Genomic DNA, 22,846 nt, shown 5'->3' with positions numbered 1-22,846 from the left:
CAAGGCCTGTGTATAAGCATAGATATGTTGATTACAAACATTGTCTTGTACGTGTGATAGTTACATAAAATCATGACAGTTATGTGTACATTTAAACATTATCTGAATTCATATTTACAATACTTTTACTGAGATAATCAAAGTAAACTTGTAATTCATTTACACATTGACTGGATTTTCAATATCATTTAAACTGCTTTACAATATTATTTTTATCAAGTACATACAAATTGGATAGTAATATGCTTACATTACAATAGTTTTCCTCTTACAGTCCTGTTACTATTCAACGGGGTGAGCTATTTTTCTAGTGTTGATTTTCAGTTGTTGTAGTATTTTGAATTGCTATTAAAATTATGCTGTGAAGATACAATTCTTGAGGGAGGGGGAGAATTTCTTAGTACCTTGCTAAGCATAGCCTGATTACCTTCTCTATTTTAGTTTTTGTCTGCTTGTTGCCACAGGTATTCTTCGCCCATTGTGGCCAGTATTCACTGCTTGGCATTTTTAAATGCAGTATATCGGTTTGTGGTCAGTTGAAGAGGAAGTGATCTGCATCACCTACTTTGCCACATTCACGCAATTCTGATGCTTGTTTGCTGAATCTCTTAAGATAATGTGGGAAGGGACCATGGCCAGTGTAGAATTGAGTTTGTGCTCTGCTGTATGTATTAATTGAGCATGTAACTTTCAGAAAGAACTTGTAGCTTCTCCTCCCTGTGCTTTCCCTTTCCCATCTTTTCTGCCATTCTTGTAAAAGGCTATTGAGCATGATTTTTTTTGAAATAGGACTGCGGAACACTTACTGCGTTTTCCAGTCTATTGGAGTCATTGGCTGCATATTTTGCAAGCACGTCCGCCACTTCGTTGCCAGTAATATCCACATGAGCTGGAACCCAGATCAGGATAGGTCTGTCATCTGGTGGGAAACTTAGAAGAATTTTCTGAATATCTTGCACCAAAGGACTCCTTGTCTTGTGCTCTTGGATGGACTCCAAACTTAGGCGGAGTCGCTGTATATGTTGACCTTAATTCCTAATTGATATTTTGCCAAATTGATGGCTGCTTTTAATGCAAGAAGCTCTGCCTGAAAGTGAAACAGAGAAGAAATATCCTCAAACCGATAAAGAAGCTTTGTCAATCATTTGGGGAATAAAAAAAAATTTTTCTGTACTTAAAAGGCAGAAAATTTACATTAATTATAGATCATAAACCTCTTGTTGCAATTTTCGGCTCAAAGAAAGGCATTCCAGTTTTGGCAGCAAAAGACTCCTACATTACGCTTTGGCTTTACAGTCATTGCAATTCAATATTATTTACTGAAAAACAAACGAACATGGTAATGCTGACTTTCTATCGCGATTGCCGACGAACTCGGAGCAACTATGTGTTCAGGATGATGTAACTATTTTTCAATTACAGCAGATTGAAACTCTTACAATCACGGCCAGAGATTTGGCTAAAGAAACTGAAATAGATGCTGAACTTAGTCCTCTGCTGCGAATACTACAAAGTGGCGGTGAATTGAAAGGAAGGAAGATGGAGTATAGTTTTCAAGATGGCTTTATAATGTATGGTCAATGCGTTTGTATTCCGAAATGGTACCGTGAGAATGTTTTGAAAGAATTGCACCACGGACACTTAGGGACTGTAAGGAAAGCAATTGATAGATCTTATGTATTTTGGAATGGTATAGATAAAGATATCGAAAATACTTCCAAAATTTGTTCTGAATGTGCAAAACATGAAATAGATCCTCCTAAGGTAAAAGTTCATCATTGGGAGTACCCGAGCGCTCCAATGGAACATATTCAGATTGATTATGCAGGACCTATTTTTGAGCATATGTTTTTGATAGTCGTCGATGCTCGCTCTAAATGGCTAGAAGCCTATCCATTGAAATCAAGCTCGACTTTTAAAACAATAGAATGTTTATGGGACTTTTTTGCACGATTCAGATTCCAATATTGTTAGTGAGTGATAACGGACTATAATTCACTTCACATGAGTTTAAGATATTTCTACAGAGTAACTGAATCAAACACAAAACTACAGCACCATTTAAACCATTCAGTAATGGGCAGGCTGAATGGTATGTGGTTACAGTAAAACAATCTTTAAGAACAATGCAAAATTATCCAGGAACTTTGAGACAAAAACTGAGTACACTTTTGATGCAATATAGGAAGGCTCCAAATTTAACTACTCTTCAGAACATTGCAATGCTAATGCTGAAGTGGGAAATTTGAACAAGAATAGATTTATTGAGACCAAATCTCAAAAGGAGGGTGGAAGACAGAATTCGAAAAGGAAACTACGAGTTTGCAGACCGAGGATTTAGAGTAGGAGATAGAGTGGCAGTAAGAAATTATCGCCAAGGTGATAGACGATGGAGATTTGGAACCGTCCAATCCAAGGATGGGCATCTTCATTACACCATAAATTTAGATGGTCAGCTATGGCGATGACAGATCGATCAGATGCGTGATGGAGGAACCGTAACAGATGAGGGGTCCTTACGTCCACCTCCAGCTCTCATGATTTCCAACGAGCCTGATAAGAGTGGAGTTCCAGAACCATCCAAAAATAATAGCCACCAGACAGATGAATATGTGTCGTCCTCTGAGTCCGAGGTTGTACCAGATGTTCCATCCACCAGACCTGTTGCTGATACAACCAGGTTACCAAAGAAACCTGCAGTGCCACAGCCTTTGTGTCGGTCCAATAGAATTCGACGTCCTCCAGATAGACTGCACTTATGATAAAGGGGGATGGATGTGGTATATCGAGAACTATCGATGTGTATATTATAATCAGACTTAAAGCTGGTACAGTGCCAAGCATCGAAGCATACGCAGTAATAAGAAAAGGACTGGAATGCGAGTAGCTGTAATTAGAAGTTTTTTTAGCTGTAGATATATAAGTGTGTATGCGAGTGATGATATATTTTGTATATATAATAAAAGTAGAATGTAGTTTAAAAGAGTGTGTCTTGTGAAATAATTTCCCACTAAAGGTTACACGACACTAAGCATGCAAAATTGAAAGAAAACTGTATAGAAAGTGTCACATTAAACAAATGATATAAACATCTCCTACTCTAAATTTATAGATAAAAATATTTTAAATGCATTAAAACATATTCATGAATTTGTATAAAAGAAATGTTGTTAAATGCACTTTACTTGAATTTTATGTTTATTTGCATGTCAATTTCTTTTTATTTTCAGGACTTTGTTATTGATTTAGAAGGTTCTCAAACTTTAAGAATTCTGTGCTATGAAAACACACCACAGGGACCAATATTAAGAGGAAAAGGTGCCTTAGAGCTTAGTCAAACTTGGTTAACTGATAAAATACAAGAAAAATCTGTTAGTTTACAGGAGGTAAGAATCATTTCATATGCTTTCAGCACACCTGATAATTTAAAAGCGATGGAGCAAAACATTGCAATGAATAACTGTATATTTCTTATTTGATGGAATATTAGGAAAATTATTTCTTATATGAATTGGGAGAAATATTAAAACTTTTCTTCATTAATGACATACTTAAGAAGAGAGAAAGAAAATAAAAAATAAACTTTCTGTTATTGTGTTCTGTTTCTGCTACTCTATTTATTTCATCATATAGTATTTAACTGCTTTACTTTTATGTAAATATTGATGAAAAATGAAAGCAAATGTCAGATGTCAGTTTTAATTTTGATAATGTAGTGACAAAATTTCATTTTTTAACTCTTTTTGTGTTATATATTTAAAACTTGGAGTGTATAAAATATCTAATCTTAATCTTGTGTAATCATATCTAGGTGTTTAAATCTTAATATTATATAATTTTTTGTCCTTCATGAAGGTTTATATTAAATACATAAAACTTTCACACCCCCCCCAGAAAAACCTAATGAAATGAACTTCTAAAAAATTAAAAATAATAGTAGTAGTAATAAAATTAAAGTGAAGAATTTTTAACAAACTGTCAACTTCTCTAGCAATTAAAAACAAGGAGTATAAAACTGTTAGTCTTAAATTTAGTTTATTAAAAAACTCTTTTAAAACAAATATTTTTTTAAAAAAAGTTTTTTTGACTAGAAGTAAAATTGTAATAAATCTGTAAGTTTTTTTATTGTAAAAAATTGTAAATATGTTTTCCTGGCAATTATTTTAGCTAATGCTCACTGTTGGTCTCAAGTATGAACCTCCAGAATTATCTCTGAGAAGAATTCCATCTTCAAAGTCTGGTGGAGTTTTCGGTGTAAAAATTCAACAAGTCTGCAAGTAAGTTTTGTTTTAAATTAAATTAAAAATTGCGATATAGAAACTGGTTATTCTTTTCCCTATGCTGTATGTTTTCCTGTTGAGAGGTTAATCATACATTTTTGTCCAGAGCAATATGTTTTTCTTTTAGGATTTGTCACTATTCAACTACATAAAACCCTACTTCAATTCCAGAATGTCTTTTATTTGTTATATAAGGACTCCTTCAAGCTTTGCAGATTAAAATGAATATATAAATAAAAGTTCTTTTTAATTGTTTTTCATTTTTTGCACCCCTCTGTCTACAGATTTTATAAAAAGTATGTCAAGGAACTAAACATAGCAAAAAATAAGCAATTACTAAATAGTTATTACTATCTTCTATGCAAATTATAAATTAAGGAAATATTCTGCCCCCCCCCCATTATATTTGTAGTGATTTTCTTTGCAAATGCAGTGTAAATAAATAAATAAAAAATATGAGTATGAAAATCTGACTATGTTAAATCACCAATAATTTGATACCTCTTTTGCTGCCATTCTTGCACAAAGCTACTAGCATTTCATTCAGCAATATTCAGAAACTCCTGCAAATTGAAAAATTAACCATTTATGGAAAAGATAAGTGTATTATATTTCAAAATGTGTTGAATTTGTAGGAGGCAAAAGAAATGCTGAGTAATGAAAAATAAGAAGGCTCAACCAAGATCACATGGAATGAAGCTGGGGAAATTTTGAATACAGTTGTAAAAAAAGTACAATGATGGAGAAATAATAAATATCCTTAATTAAAGAATATATATATTTAAATAAGAGCAGAATTATTGAGGCTAATGGGCATTTGACCTGTTTTGAGTAGGACTTGATGCACGGGAAACAGTTATTATTTAAAAAAGAAAACTGGTTAAATGTTGGATCATCTGGAAATATCTGCATTATATATATATATATAATAAATCCAAATGAAGCTTTACAAAAACATGAGAAAATTTCATTGAATCATATAAACACAATTTTGTTCTATGACCTTTTTGCCGTTTCTCTGGCAGCTGGAAAATTCCTTTTTTAAAAAAGTCATTAGTTTATTTATAAAGAAGTTGTCTGCATGCTATTTGATAGGAAAATGCTGGATACATTTGAGATTTGATTTTTTGGTTTTAAATGAATTTTAATGTCTTAAATGAAAATTTAATTGAATCTTCTTTCAGTGTTTGATCTCAAATGTACCAGAACAACGAAACATGTATTCACAATGTATATTCGAAACAAATTAATTGACTTTTATAAAACTTTAATCTGTTTTTTCCTGATGAGTTCTGAATTAGAGTTTGAGTAAAAGGAGATTAATTTTTATAATTTTGTATATTTTTTCCTTTTCGCCTTTTTATTTTTTGAGTTTCTTTACTGCTGAATTCTTATTTTAATTTATATTAGATACAGTGTTAAACCTCTTATCCAATATTGCAATTATTAATATTGTTGAGGAATTGCCTTGCTTTGATTCCAATTTAATTTAAATGCTTTAAGTTTAATTTAATTCACTACTGCAGCTATAGCACAAGACTGGTTAAACTTTTTTTGTTTTTAATTTTTGGCCTATTACAATGTTTCTTTTTATCTATATACATTCCTTTCTGTGTAACACCAAAAAGTCTGATTTGGAATCATTTGACCTTTAAAATTATCCCTCCATATAAAAAAAACCCATCTAAACAGTTTAGAAAAGAATCCCTACATTTCCACTGTTTTTGTAAAGGAAAGCCTTTCTTTCAGGATGAATCAAACTAACTGAAAGCGCCATTGTTGATAGCAGTAAAGGACTTCTTAAAAGGGGGAAAGCCCAAGGTACGAAAAACTCGCATCTTTTTAATGATCTTACAGGACTCAAATTCCTGATTTCAAAAGGTTAATTATGGCCAAAAGGCAGATGATATTTTAAATGCCCTATGCTTCAAAGATGCTATATATTTGCAAACATACATGCCTTCACTGGGATTCAAACCTGGGACCAATGATATGGCATCACTAGCCACTACACCGATGAGGGTGCACTGAAGTATCGTCCATGTTGTTTTGTAAAATGTTTAAAAATTTTATATAGTAATAGAGTGTTTCTATTTTGATAACATTCTGATCCTTTCCAATGCTATTTACTTTTTTCTGAAGTATTGCTTTGTATATTTTGTTGTACTTCAGCATTTTAGAAAACTTTCATATTGGTTTGTGCATTTCTGAATGAGGAATATTGATGTACTGTGTATTAATTTATGAAATGTTGTGTGTTTTCAGGAAAGAAAAGTCTACTATTCCATTTATTATGATCAGTTGTATTAGGGAGGTGGAAAAACGTGGAATTCACGAAATTGGTATCTACAGAGTTTCGGGTTCTGCCTCTGATGTTCAAAGGCTAAAAAAAAGTTTTGAAACAAGTAAGTGACAAAAATATAAAAATGTAATGCTAAAAGCTTGAAATTTAATAAAGCATCTGCATATATTTATATTAGCTTAGATTTATAGAGATTTGTTTTGTCTCTGAATTGTGTGTATGTGGTTATTTAGGCAGCTCTTGAAACTGAATAATATTTTTATAGAATATTGGATATTTATAATTAATGTTAATTTATTCCAATGTTTTAATGTTAAAAAAAAAAAAAAAACTATTGATCTCACAGACTGAAATGCAGTTTTACAAGTACACATTCAGAAAATAATTTATAAAAAGTGAATAGTTCTGAAACTCATCATTAAGTATATTGTGAGTTTTAGTTTTCATTGAAGCTCTTAATTTTTCAGATTGCATTAATTAGTCTCATTTGTCTTAATTCTGTTACTGATTTAATTTTTAAAATAAGAAGAAAAATATTTTTATTTGTAGTTCACCCCTTGCATAAAGCAGCAATGCTATAACTCAAAGTTTCCTTCACTTTTCAATACCCATCACTACTCTAAATAAATGTTAGTTGGTTATCCATAAGTGTAATGTTCTATTTTGCTACAAATTCTTTTTTAGAATAAAAATATAATGTAAAGAAACTTTTGCATTTCTGCAAAATCACTGTGTTGGGCTTCAAGTGGTAACATTTGAACTAAGTGTATGTAACATTTAGTAATTATTTTATTTTGCCAAATGCAGATAATCGGAGAATTTTTTGCTTTCCCCAGGTGAGTTGTACAGACAGTGTATGGAAATGTCAGTAACTGACAACTGTAATTTTTGAAAAATTTGGAATCTGATTTTGATCAACCTATCTTCTTCTTGTTAGGATCTTGTTTGGCAAACTAATACTTCAACTTTATTTTGCAGTAATTCTGATCTTTTACTTTTTCGCTTAATGGGAAATCTGCAATCATCTGTGTATTAGAAAAGTTAATATTAAAAAATCAATTTTTAAAAATGTATTAAAAGTCAGTGTGCAAACATACTTACTCATATCTGATAATAATGGAAATAAGTATGTGTTTAATAGTTAATCATGAAATGCATGTCTTTTTTATTTATTTATTTTATTTAGATGTTTATGAAGCAGAACAGCTTTTAAAAGAGGTTGATATTCACTCAGTAACAGGAATGTTTAAAATGTATCTCCGAGAGTTACCTGAAGCTCTTTTTACTGATGCATCTTACCAAAAATTCTTCCGTGCTTTTAGTAAGTTTGGAGTTGTGCTTTTTATTGAAAAACATTTATATCATATAAAACATATGGACAGGTTTGGGGGGGTAGTGCTTTAAGTCCTTGCAGTAATTTTTTTGGGGGGGGCATTCCTATTTAGAACTTTTTATATTGTAACTTTAGAATATATTTTATTACAACTTTGCACCAAACTGTTTACAACATCAGTGTATACCTAATTCTGTTTTTATATGACAGATACATTCCTGAAGAATACATTGGGGTAAGATACAGTGTATCTATGAAAGAAAAGAATGGTTGTAGATCTAAAAAATCTGCAAAAATAATTTTTAAAAGCCATATGAAAATATTCGCTTTAAATTTATTATTTCAACAAAACAGCATTAATAGTATATGATGAAAATGCATGAAAGTAAATTTGCATTTGGAATAAAAAAAAATTCTTCACAAAAAGGGGGGGGGGAATCTGTTTTACATATGACAGGATTTAATTCACTTTCATTTTCTGACAATAAATGCTGCATATGTTTGCATACAACTGGGATATCACTAGAAATGTTGCGAACATCGTCTTCCTCTATTAATGAAATTATTCCTGTGATGTTAGGATCACAGTAGTAATTTGAGTTAAATCTGCCCAAGCTGATTCTGATGTTTCACCAGTTTTATTATTTATTTAGTTGTTAATCAGTGTGAAAGACTGCCAACAACTTCAGATGACATTAAAACTTTCATGCATTTTCATTGTATCTTGTCTTAGGGGTCTTGTTTGTATTGTAGGGTCTTGTTTGACAAACTAATTCTTAAAAATAATTATACATTTAGTCATGTGAAATTACTAATCGCTCTGGGGAGGTACTTCATTCTTCTCTATGGTCTGTTATGTAATTTATTTTTACCTGCATGTACTACTGTGCTACAAAACAAATAAAAACTGATTATCTTAGAATTTAGGCAAGACAAAAATTTCTTAGAAGTTAGCTTGGCCCACTTGTGTTAAATAGAATGACACATGTAAAAAGAGAACAAAATAATTATTTTTATTTCATGATAAGTGGAATTTATGTATTATAGAAGTGAAAAATATTGAAGTGCAGTGTCATGACAGTTAATAGCTGTATAAAAGTATCAAAATATGCTCATCAAATAGACTTTCTCTTCTTATCATTGAATTGAGTATTTGTATTAATAATGGTAAGTGTGGAGTTAAAATCATAGAAACTCTGTCCTTTTCATTTTACTTAATTCAGGGTACACTATATTTCCAAATATGGCATTATTTAATTCGTTAAATCACATGTGATTTGTTAAAATGAAGCTTTCTCTAAAAGACTTGTCACTCCAGTTGGAATAATTACAGAATTTTAAATTTAACATCTAAATTAGAGTAGGTAATTAAAACAAATGCAGTAAATAAACTATGAGTAAAAAAGAAAAGAACATTATAGATTATTAAAAATGTGAAAAACTATTAGTATGGTAGATTTCTTGTATTCATAAGTGATATAGTCCAAGACTTACTGCAAATTTATGCATTCACAGATAATGGCAAACCCAACCTCTAAAATAGGTAACATATATAGATAAGGGCGGACAGATCGTTTTTATGGACAAACACACATATATTACTGGAATCTCTAAACTGATAAATGAAGGCCCATACTGCTCGATCCCTAAAGATCCTTCAACTTCGGACCTCACGAAAGTTAAAAGTGCTATCAAATCTGCTCATATTCTTCCAACGCAGTTGAAGAAATCACTTATTCCACCTATTACTAATTGCGCTAGGCTTTATGCTCTTCCAAAAGTCCACAAAACCGGTATTCCTTTTCGACCCATTGTTTCCAACATAGGTACTGCTTCATATCCTTTGGCCAAATATTTAGTTTCCAGATTTTCTCCTCTACTTGCTAACAATATTCACACTGTAAAAAACTCTGTTGAAGTCATTGATAAACTTAAAAACATTTCTCCACTTCGTTCCATTATGGTTTCATTTGATGTCAAATCACTGTTTACTAATGTTCCGGTCGAAGGAGCACTAAATTGTCTTGAAACTAGGCTTCGGTAATTTCACTTCACACATACTGAAATTAATGAGTTGGTTTCGCTTACTAAAGTCTCTCTAAGCCAAACCCACTTTGTTTTCCAAAATGCATATTTTCGTCGAGTTGAAGGATTGGCTATGGGTAATTCTTTCAGTCCGGTACTTGCTGACATTTATATGCACTATTTTGAGATGAAATTATTTGATAAACTATCTTTTCGTCTTTGGATTCGGTATGTTGACGACACTTTCGCATTTTTTTATGGTTATAAAGAAGATTTATCCAAGATTCTATCTATTATGAATTCTATTGATCCAGCCATCCAATTCACTCTTGAAATTGAATCCAACAATTCCCTCCCCTTTCTTGATATTCTTATAATCCGCAATGAAACTGATTTTAGCACTACTGTGTACCGTAAACCCTTTGCAGTTTGTTTACCAACCCATGCCAAGTCTTGCCACCCTGTTAAGCAAAAAATGGCTTCTTTTTACTATTATGTATTCTGCGCGCTTAAAGTTTGTTCCTCTGAATCTTTGCTTACCAATGAACTTAATTATTTGAGAGCAGTTGCGATTGACCGTGGGTTTTCTCCCGTGATTATTGATAAAGCTGTTAAACAATTTTCAGATTCCCATCAAAGAAGACATTCCACTGTTAGAAATAATATTAATGACCTTGTCGTGCTTCCATTTTATCCTTCTGTTAGCTATAAAATTGCACGGATTCTCCAGAAATTCAATTTTCAAGTCGGTTTCTCCCCTATTAATAAATTTCACCCTTCGATTCTAAAAGATTGCGTTTCTGTCTTGAATTCTTGGGGAATTTATAGTATATCTTGTCAGTGTGGTTTAAGATATATTGGCCAAACAAAAAGAGCGTTGAAGTTTCATATCAAGGAACATGAATCTTATGTCAGAAAAGGCGAAATCAACAAGTCTTCAATAGCGAATCATAGTTGGACATTTAACCATAATTTTGACTTTTAACCATTTTGGGACATTTAACCATTTTGGGTCTGCAAAAATTATTCAAAAGGCTTCTTCCATAGGTGAATTGGATTTTCTTGAGGCTTTTCATGTTCACAAAGATTTAGCATGTTTAGTTAATGATTTGAAGTCCAATCCAGTCCTTCCTAATGCCTTTAAAATTATACTATCTTAATTCAGTTATTTTTGCCAATAGATGCCGTTACCTCGTCGCGTTTGGTACTACCAGAAAGTATAAAAATCCGTTCAGTGGTTTCTTTCCATTATTCGAAGTTCAGATTTTGAGCGTGAAGGTGGATTTGCCCCTCGCTCCCTATTTTTGACTTCACTAATTTTTCTTGTCCTTTGTGTTATATGTTTGATCAGGTAGCCTGGCTCAGTAAAAGTAGGCGGCCAGTGTAACTCTGGTTAAAAATCCGTTTATAACCATGTGCAGTGCTGATAAGGACCACGTGTTTCTGAGACTCCTTCCCCTTTATTTTTCTTTCTTTCTAGGTATTTCTTTCTCCTGATGAAGAAGAACCTTTAGCTGCCCTCGAAATCGATTGAGTGTTTCAATATTCTTACGCTAAATACAAGGTTGTTTTTATGATTTTGATTGTCACATTAGCGTGTTTCTCTTATTATCTAACATATATAGAGTACAACATTTTCAGCTTTAAACAAATTTAAAATAAAGTATTCTATTCATTACAATACATAATATATTATAAATAAAGAGACTGAAATGTGCTGTACACCAGAGTGTACTCTCATTCATGTCTCTATATGGGTTTTTGTCATTTTAACTTATTAATCCACAAAAAAGGGGCGATGAGAAAGGATGAAATGCCCTCCTTGTAATGTGCTGTTTTGAAGGATAGTAGGGAAAAAAAAAAAAAAAAAAGAGTTATTTATTTTTCTAGTACTAATAGTATACTATTCACTTAATATCACTATTCTTAATTTGAAGGATACCTTTTATTGGTATACATAAGACCTTTAAAAAGAGGAGAGCTAAGATAGCACATTACTAATGGAAGTAAAATGAATGGTAGAAGGAAGAGTGGAAGAAAATATAAAAGATGAAATATGGGTACACAAATGAAAATCAGTCAAATACTATCTGAGAACTTACAGTTTGGATTTCCTACCAATATGTTTACAAACATCAATTTGGAGTGTGAATGTTTGAATGTATGTTCTCCTATGAGCATTTCTCTTCCTGTTATTTAGTTACATCAGCTAAAAATAAGCATGCAGATGTGTACAAAAACAGCATTGAGTACATTTGAGCTGCCATATTTTGGCTGTGTTACAGATCATTGCCACTTCAGTTTCATTTCAACGCCTCAGCAATTTTGTTTTCTTGTACTCCTCTTCCCACTGCCACCCTGAACCAGTAAACAGAGTGATACTATAGTTGCATTTTAAAATTTGTACATTTAAAACAGTGCTATTTGCTGCACATAATTAAATTCATTGAGATTTTACATATGTTTTGATTAACCCATTATTTCGGGTATTTAAAAACCTGAAATTAATGCATAATAAATTGATTTTGAATTTCTATTGTATGATGACTTAAATCAAGGATTTTCTGTTAAGAAATAAAATGATTAAATTTAAATAATTGTGCTTTTTTATATTTTTTAAAAAATTATTTAATAATGCATATAAATTATTAAAAATCAGAATGTGAAATAATTTTGCTTTTATATGATTTTAATTTTTTGTTTCTGTTAATTTGTTCATACTACTGATTAAATCTCTGTTGTTAATCCTTGTCTTCCATTTGCAATTATAATGTATATTAACTTGTAATACTTTTTGTTAATATTTTCCCTATTTTATGTTCTTAGAACTGTCTCACTTTTTCAGGCATTAGCAATCAAGAAGAAAAAAATAAACAACTTTTACAGTTGTTTGAAGAACTTCCAGAAATTAATCAAGGAATTATTACTTTCTTGTTAGATCACCTTGTTAGGTAAGCATATCTGAAACTGGACCAAAAAGTAACCATAGATTACCATAGATTTTGAATAAATAATTGCTTTTGATTTCTAAAAATGTGATGGAAATTCTTTTAAGATTATTAAATTTAAAATAAGCCTGGTGGCGCAGTGGCTAGCGTGTTGTGCAGCAGCACACAAATCTGGGGTTAGATATCCAGGCTGGGCAAGGTTGATTCAGCCTTTCATCCCTTGAGTGGGTTGATAAAATGTGTACCAAGTTCCTTGGGGACTAAACAACGGGGATCCTGTGACAAGCTGACCACTTGTTCAGGGCATATGCTAATGCACCCCAAGACCCACGGTCTAGAAAGCAGATTTCGGGCACTGCATGCCTTGGCCCACTAGGGTTGTTGCACCACTGAGTTTAGTTTATTAAATTTAAAATATTAATTAAGGTAGAAAATTGTTATACAGAACTAAAAGGCTTCAAAGAAAAATTATCGCTTTTATAACAATTCATTAGTTTTATACGCCATATCCATAGAAGTCTTTATGTGACGTTTATTTTCGATACAATTGGTGATAGACATAAACTTTGATTTATAAAAAATGCTTTAATTAAGCAAAATATTTATGTTATGGCACTTTTTAATTAAAAAAATCAATTTTGTAAAAAATTGCAAAATCTGTTGCATTAAGTTTACATTCATTCTAAATAATAAAAAACTAAAGTTGACCTTTTCATTTTTCATTTTCTATTATAGTGAATTTCATGTTTCAACAGTGTATTAATTCATTTTAATTTATGATTTATTTTGTTACTTGTATTTCAGAATCCACCAAAGTGAAGCTACAAATAAGATGTCTTTGCACAATTTGGCTACTGTGTTTGGACCAACACTTTTGAGGCCTGGAAGTCGGAGCTCCAGTTCTTCACCTTCAGATCTCTTGACTGCTGGTACTGTGGATGTGATGGCTCAGGCTGGAATTTTTTATTTCTTTCTAAAGCGGCATGCCGCTGGATTGCAGCTCAAAGCAGATTCGCAAGAATAAAAGTCTAGCCTTTGATACATTATTTATATACACACACATATTATCATTAGGTTTTTCAATTTGAACTTATTTTTGTATTATATATTCATTTTTAGAACAACTTTATATTGTCTAATATTATATTACTTGTGTTCTACCTTGCAAACTTACATAAAAAATAAATGCATATACTTTAATATTAAGGGCTCACAGAAGTAAGCTACAAACAGTACAAAGATACTCTTTATCATTGTGGTACTCTTTTAAAGATCACAAAATATTACAGTACTGTTTTAAGGGTTGTGTTTTTTGATAAACTATGGTGTTTATCAAAATGTTGTTTTTGCATTTTAATTGAGAAGTATTTTATTTATTGTAAAGTTACAAGTAACATGTCTAATTTTACTGTAACTGACTGAAATGTTGCATAGCTAATATGAGCAGTGCTTTATGACATGAAACTATTTTAGAATGCATTAATCACAGTGGACTAAGCCATACCATTTTGCATTGAGTCCGAGTCTATCAGAAAATAAATCAATATTCTTTAAACGAACATTGTTAATATTTTTAGCTCCATCCATCCGCCTCCTTTCTTTTCAAAACTTGAAAAATACACCTTGCACAAAAAAAAGGGGATAGTTCTATATCTCTCGTTCTTCTGGATTGATTGTCGAAATTTAACTTATGTTTTTCATGTCTTGAAAACACGAAATAGGATATATATTAGTTTTGTATATAACATATATTGTTCTAATATAAGTATTTTGGCACAAAATCGGACTTTTTCTGAAATAGTATACCAATTTTTTCTCATGTTTCGATTCTGTGATTCAAATTATGCCTAGATATTAAATTTTGTAATTTTTGGTAAGAAATTTAAAAATTTTTTCTTGGTGCACTTTTTTCAGTTTGCACCAAGAATAATTTACTTACTATAACTTAATTTATAGCAATCTATTTTCCTTTCCTTTTTCTCACTGTACACAAGCGGGGGAAAGGTCATCACTTATAACAAATACGCCAAGTTTCAAAACCTCGCCAGTATGTAAATTCACGTATATCTTAGGAAATTTTGAATCAAAAACTCTTAATTTTTTGCAGATATGCTTAAAAAAAAAATCTTCTTTAAGATGATGGTAAAAGTTTTATAGGTTATAATTCAAAATTTTTTCTGAAAATTTTATAAAAATTATTTTAAAATAAATAAAAATTGGGTGAATTTTATTTGGAATAGACATCAATTTCAAAATGTGAAAGTAAGAACCAAATATGTTTAAGGAACAAAAACAGATATTAATAAATATCCAAATTAAATTAGCATGGAGGAGCTAACATTTTGAGAGCTTAAGTTTTTAAAAACTACTCCTGTGATTTTTACAAAACTTGGCACTTTTGCATAATTTGAGTCATAGAATCGAAAATGAAAAAAAAATTGGTATGTTATGTCAGACAAAGTCCGATTTTGTGTCAAAATATCTGTGTTAGAACAATGCTATACATAAATCTAATATATATCTAAGTCCTGCTTTCGAGATATGATAAACGCAAGTTAAATTTTGACAATCGGTTCTGTAGAACGAGATATACAGAACTGTCCCCCCTTTTTTTGTATACATTTATTTAGGTTTATATTATTTTTTAATGTGCTTTTAAATTAAACAACAAAAAGTTCATGGATAAATATCAAAACTTTAATAAAAGTAGTTTTTTTGATAAAATAAAATGAAATATTTAGCAGATAAATATAAAGCTTCCTGAAACTATGGAACTCCTACAGTTGAGAACCCCTTCTCTAATACATTCCTCAAATACCACCATAAATCTAAAAGCATCTTCCTATAATCCAAATTATATTCTGAAAAAAGTATGCCATTAGAAGGGGACATCTTGAACTATTTATGTTATGTCAGTACTGTTAATAAATTATAATAATATAAGATAATTATATAATTTTCCATATAATCACATATTTGACATATAATTTAACAATATAATGTCCTTAAATAACTACACTTGAGTGTTTTCTTATTGTAATTCACTTCTTTGTATTTAGCACTGATTTAAAATTAATGTCTTTGATAAAATTAAATGTTAACTAAAATAATTATTCTGATAAAAAATACGAGTAACAAATGTTATAGCTTGTTTTTTGTTTAAATATATTAGGTTATTCACAATTCAGAAATACAATGTTAATCATAGATGTAAGAAACATATAAAATATTTTAAATGGTAAGTTCTGCTCCTTAAATTGTTCTCACTATATAAATGGCATTTTGATATTCCACTGAATTGCATGGTTAGTCTTATTATATTGGAAAATAATACAAGTAAAATGTTTTCTGGCACAAAAATATAAATTTAATAATAGAAACAAAAATTTTAGTGTTTAAAGAGTTCAAAAAGGGGGGATGTATGATAATACAACAAGAAAAATAAGAAAACTGCATTCATGTATAGCATATCATTTTCCTACTTCATTCATTAAGTGCACTTTTAATATCAGAAATTAAATCTTGAATAGAATGGAACTACTGTTACAAATGTGGCAGAGAATCAAAACATAATGCACACTATTTTTCTTTCCTTGAAGTTCAAAAGATAGATAAAACAAAACATATATATTGTGGAATTACTTGTTTTAGTTGTAAAACAAAACATATACATTGTGGAATTACTTGTTTTTCAATGAAAGAATTCATATGTGCAGGACATTTTTTCTACCATTATGAACAAGTAACCTATTTCGATACACCTTGTTCATAAAATTCCATTTTGAGGACATGTTTTTGATATGTGGATTATCAATTGGAATCTTCAGCCAAATTAAAGAATGAAATTATGCTAATGTTGCTGCATTTCTAGCTATTACCATACACGTTTATCATTTCATTTTAAATTTCAGGTAATGTTTCCTAAGTTTTTTAGGAAACAGACTGCAGATTATTCCTGTTTAATTGTAAATGGCATTAACCAAAGCCAGATTAAGGAAATATCGGAAGCTTGGCACACCATTCATTGGGACCTCCAATTCTGATTTTTCTTCTTTTCATGAGAACAAAATTGTATTATGATATGAGAGCACCTTAAAATCTAAAGGTCCTGTGGCCTCTTCATTTAGACTTAATTGGTAATCAGACTTATGTGGACTATGTATAACATTTGTCAGTCATATGTATGCAGTTTTGAATGGCTAAATTATTTGATTTCTCATTTTCAGTGTTTTTTGAAAGAATATTTAAGAGAGAGAGAGAGATTTGAAAAGGTTGCATTTATTTCATAAAAGTAGATTTTGAAAAAAAAAAAAATTGCATTGCATTTATAAAAAGTAGACTTTTACATGCTATTAGTGCAGAATGGAAAAAATATTTTTATAGGAAAAGAACTAGGATTATGTTATTGCCATAATTGAAGGGTTTTTATAAATGTAATGTAGTATACATGTGTACATTAACTTCATATTTTTAAATTTTTTGTGTAATTAACCGAGTTTCTAGAATGTGATGTTTAGTTGGTCTATGTTATGTCTTTTATATGTTGAAACAGGTGCTATAAAATAACTCATTGTCAGTGGGCATATTGTCAAAAATCCAGAGTTAGAATCAGTAATATGGCTGGAAATAAAAGGGTGCAATATTTTTTAATTTTTCCAAGTGACAACTACCTGTTGTATGTTAACTGAAAAAATTTCACTTTAATTAGTTATGCTTCTTGTGTTAAATTGTGTGGTGTCATTTCAAACATTTTACATGCAAATAAAATAAAACTAAAAGAGCTTTTTTAGAAATTATTTTCATGTGAAATTGAATCTGAAAAATATTAGCTTAGAATAATTAGCTGTATATATATATATATATATATTTATATGTTGCATAATCAAAAGAAATATTTTTGAAAATTCAGTGAAGCAAAATTAGGAACAAATATGAAATTACATAATCATTTGGTTTTATGTACTTAAGACTCCGAGCAGTATATCTTTATATCATCCCTAAATTTTTATAAATGTGAATAATGAAAAAATTTGTTCCTTTGGTAAAATGGAAGTGTCTGTTTTATGAATTCACACATTTAAAAAAAAAGAAAAAAAAACATAGGAAATGGAATAAAAGTTGAAGAGACTTTTTTTAAAGGGAGAGGGGATTTATAAATTCCGTTATTACAGTTTTTATAAAATCAAAAGTAAGCTGTCATGCAATAGATTTCCTCCATAAAATTTGTTCTTTCTTCGGATTTTCATATTGTGTGGTTTTATATTTTTACTTTCCAAGCCCCCCCCTTCAAAAAAAAAATTAACATTTCCTTTTTTTTTTTTTTTCTTTTCTCCCCAGCAACATCCCAAAAATACTAATTTTTGTTGCCAAAAGACTGGCTTGGAAATATGTTGCAACTTAAAATTACTGTAACTCTAGTTAAAATAGTATTTACTCAAAGATTTACTGGAGTTTTGTGTAAAATATTTTTAAAACTTTATTAAAATTTTTTAATAATATGTTACCTTTCCTGAAATTAGGATATTGCAACAAAAATACAAATAAAAACTTTGCATCAGAATTAAAAAATAATTAAATATACAGATGATAAGAGTATTTGAGATCATGAGACAAAAGTGGTATGTACAGTTGTACATGTCAATACAAAAAAGAAGGGGAAAAAAAGAATTTTTTTAATCAAAATTCAACATTATCAAAAGATAATTTTGTTGTATTTAATTTTTTACAAATTTAATAATTATTTCTTCTATCAATTTTTTCTATTAGTGAAGTGGAAAATCTTAACTTCCCCCTTCAAGCTTTGAAACAATTTATATTTAAATAAACATTGCTTATGAATATAAATAAAAGTTTTGATGTTGATATTAAACTAAAAGATCATTATTTAAAAATTAAATGAATTGTTTAATGTATATGGAATCATTTTTAATGAGCATCAATACTGCTGTCACAAAGGTATGTAGTAGCAATATTAAAGAACTAAATAAATCAGTGTTTTAAATGTCAATTATATGGCATGTGTTATTAAAATATATTTATAAAAGTTAACAAGGATAAGTAGAAACTGTTCATAAATGTGTAATGTTAAGTATGTTTATTTTAATGTGCATTTCTTCTTTAATCTCTTATTAATTAAGGGAATAGTTATTTTGATTAATTAACTAACATGTGCTTCTAGAAATGCTTGTATCTACTTAATACTAGGCAAGTGTCTTAGTAAACATGAGTTTTTATAATTAAGATGTTTATAAACTTCCAGAGTATGTATTTTGCTCATGAATATTGCATTTATATAAGAGTGCCATTAAATGTTTGCTATACCCGTCTTATATATTTGTATGAACATTTGTATGTATTAATATAAATTTGTATCATTTTTTGTAATTTTAATATTCTTTGTTCTCCATCAATGCACATTTTCACAAGAACTTGCTTCACTGTTTTCAACTCAGTTTTTTTTTAATCTGTTTCTTGTGTGCCACATTGTTAAAAGCTATTTTTATTAATCACTTAAATAATTATAATCATAATTAAATAAAATTAAAAATATTTTTTAATTGTATCATACATAAAAATGCTACCAAGCTCTAACAAATTATTTCTTCATTATAATTTATCTAGAATTTAAAAGCATTTTATTTTGTAATCTGCAAGTAATCAAAGTTTGTAAGATGATAACTCAAGACCATATGAAAAGTGTGAAATTCAAATCCCACGTCTTATAAATTAATTTAATTATCTTACAGTCTTATAATCTATAAAATATTAAATCTATTATATCAAATCTTATAATTTATATTACCTTACAAATCCTACGTCATAAAAAAAAAAAAAGTCCCTTTTACGTCAGGACAAATTACAGTAGAGGTAAAACATGATATGTTCAAGGATTCCAAATCTTCCTATAGTATTTAAAAAATATAAAATTTTATGTATTTTTTCAGTTCTAGATTTTAAATATATAGAATGAGAAACAGAAATAAAAATGCAAAAACAAAAAAGACAGAGGAGTTTTATCCAAAATTAATTTGCCAAATTTGTAAATAGTCAAAACAAATACCATGAATTTCTAATACAAGATCAGAGGAGTATGCTGAATTACAAATCCTTTATTATATTGTTTTCATTAAAAATATACAAATATATTGCAGATTTCAAACCTTTTTTTAAAATTAATTTTGATGAATAATATTCAATAAGTTTCTGACTAGGTTATGATTTTTAATTGAAACTTTGTGCATTGTACAAATTTAGTACTGGGGATTTAAAAATTACACTGAATTAAAGAATATTTCTTGAAATGAAATTTATGCAAGCAGAATATTAAATCAAGTCAATAACTAATATTTTTAAAGAAGCTTGACAGCAATTTATTTTGCTGAATACTTTTTTACTACCGTAAAATTGCTATATTTAATTAAATTTTTTAATTTCGTAAGTCTTGACATTTTATCTAGTAGAAAGTTGGCCATGCCAACTTTTACAGTAATCTACATAAAATTAATACCATATTTACCCAGTTATTCCTCCTCTTTTCTTACTCACCCCTTGAAAATCGGGAGACGCACTAGTATTACAGTCAAAAGTCGTTAATCCGGACTCGTCAAGACTTCAGCGATTCCGGATTATCGATTTTTCCAGATTATAGATCATCAGTTTAAATCTGGTAAGATGGCATGCAGAAATTACAAAATTAAAAATATGAAACCGTAATTTATGAAATAAAGAACAATTATGATCTAAAGGGTATCAAAATTTACAAAAAGAAAAAGCTTAATATTTATTTGTTTACTTTATTAAACATTTCTTTCAATGTAAGTTGTTTAATCGCTTGCCTGATTATCCCAAGTTATCTCAGGTTCGTATATATTGCAGTTAATTATTATCCCGAGAAAACTCAGGCAGAGCAGAATTTGTTAGTACGATTTCTTTTATCACGGTTTTACTCGGTCTGGAGGAAATGAAAGGAAATATTTAGCTTTGATTGGCAGTTTGCCAAATTTTGTTGGTTGCATGGTTCTTTTGGAGGGACTGGTCACGTGTTTCCCTATTCTATGGTATACATTGGCTTGTGGATTAGTAATGTATAAAGAAAGATGCGTGCGTTGGAAAAAAATAAAATAATGGCGATGATGGAAGATAGTGAATATGAAAAGGTTGGGAAAAAAATCAAAAAAAAAAAAATAAATAAAATAAAATCCAACGAGACAGTGTACTCTGTGCTCCCGTAAAAGAGATTCCAGCGATAAGCCAGTAAGAAAAGAGACCAGATACAAATGTAGAACGTCAGGTACCACTCTGTGCTGTCCCTTGTTTCAAAAACTATCATACAAAGATTAATATTTAACTTTTTTTCGTTTGCCCGAGATAACTCGGGATAGTAAACTAATATTAAAAATAAATGCTTTTACACCTTCAAAAAATTAAAAATTCAACTTAAAACCTACATATTTTGATTTGTTTCGTTTTGTTATATTTATTAGTAAAATAAAAAAATGTGATGATTTTTTGCAATTTTTTTCAAAATAATTTGTAAGGGAAGCGGTTAAGTTGCTTTGTTTCATGTGATAATACTTTCTCTTTAATTCTATTAAACAGACATAATTTCTTGTTTAGTTACAAAGTTCCGCTGTTCAAATCCTATAATTGCTGTGTTGAGAATACCGACTAATTTGTCAATCGAAATGTTTTCGTTTTCAATAACCTCTCTGTTACTTTCTTCACTATCGGAAGCAAATTATAATGATGAGGAACTTGATTTAAATCACATCAAAGACGGAGTATATCGAGATGAAATACTACATTTAGAAAGGAATTATAAGACGAATAAAATAAAAATATCTCCCCTGAAGATAGGGATAGTGCTGACAGATCAACTTCCAATTCATTGCGCTGCGTTTCCCCCACCCCACACCGCCACAGAGCAGCGTGAAATTGATAAACAGATTTCGGATTTCATAACATACTTGCGCTCTGTAAATCCTTTACAGATTAGTAAATATATATCGGAAATTCTATTTGACATAATCGAAAGTTCAAGCTTACTTTTATAAAATTGCTCTAACAGTCTGTAAAAAATAATAAGCTGGATCCAATTTAAAGATTAAAAAACAACAATCTGCAACATTAACTGAATTAGATAATTTTAGCTTAGCTTACACCATCCGTTATACATTAAATGTGCATGCATGCGCACATGCATATTCGCAGCCGTAAAGGTCTTACGCGCAAGCGTAAACGCCTATGCGCAGAAAGTTTTTAGCTTTGAGGTCCGGATTATAGATCATTCTGGATTATGGGTGTCCGAATTACTGACTTTTGACTGTATTATAATATGTATTTCAAAGGATGTATATGTCAATGATATACTTGCAGAAAATAATCTTCTGTTTGTGCATATGTTACCAGAAATCAAAAGTTTCTAAATCATATGCTGTAGAAAACTAGAGTGGGAAATTTAAGTAAATAAGGTAATTAGCATGTGTATATGTTGAGAATGTTATTTACACGCATCCAAACACTTTTATACATGGTTTAACAAATTTAAGTATCAATTCCTTCTGACAACTTCCCCCCCCCAAAGGGGTGACCTCTGTATTTAAAAGAGATTATTGTAAATTAAGATTGGACTTTCCGTATTAGACAGGAACTTTTACATAAAAATTTAACAATGTGACATCTCAAGCATTTAAGAGACCGTGAAGACCTAAATGCAATCTTTTATATTTTGCAAAATAAGCACTGTGTTTTCATAACCATCTTGCAGAATCTTTTATCATTTTTTAAGCTTTGTACATTTTGATTGTAATATTTAATTTCCAGTATAAAATTAGAAGAGTTACATTTTGTAAACATTATAAAGTAGATTTGTATATATATTTAACTGACCTAGATTAGGTTACAGGGTCCACATACCTTTATAAAATAAACTAATTTAATAAAATTTGTTTTATAATTA

At 29.9% G+C, this 22,846-nt stretch overlaps 1 protein-coding gene across 1 annotated transcript in view; it reads left to right on the top strand.

Annotated features, from left to right (window-relative positions):
- RhoGAP1A (Rho GTPase activating protein at 1A) overlaps positions 1-22,846 on the top strand; it is a 116,830-nt gene extending 93,984 nt beyond the window's left edge. The window contains exons 18-23 of the mRNA XM_085810393.1: positions 3,231-3,386; positions 4,168-4,277; positions 6,546-6,685; positions 7,769-7,903; positions 12,786-12,891; positions 13,693-22,846. Of these exons, the coding sequence (XP_085666519.1) occupies positions 3,231-3,386; positions 4,168-4,277; positions 6,546-6,685; positions 7,769-7,903; positions 12,786-12,891; positions 13,693-13,912 (867 nt within the window). The 3' untranslated portion in view covers positions 13,913-22,846. The remainder of the gene's footprint in view (positions 1-3,230; positions 3,387-4,167; positions 4,278-6,545; positions 6,686-7,768; positions 7,904-12,785; positions 12,892-13,692) is intronic.

Source organism: Stegodyphus dumicola, chromosome 2 (genome assembly GCF_044657685.1).
Source record: "Stegodyphus dumicola isolate Sdum_Otavi_A_Nest chromosome 2, ASM4465768v1".
Taxonomy (NCBI): Eukaryota; Metazoa; Arthropoda; class Arachnida; order Araneae; family Eresidae; genus Stegodyphus; species Stegodyphus dumicola.
Note: the sequence above shows the minus strand (reverse complement) of the source record. Positions and strands in the feature narration are given on the sequence as shown.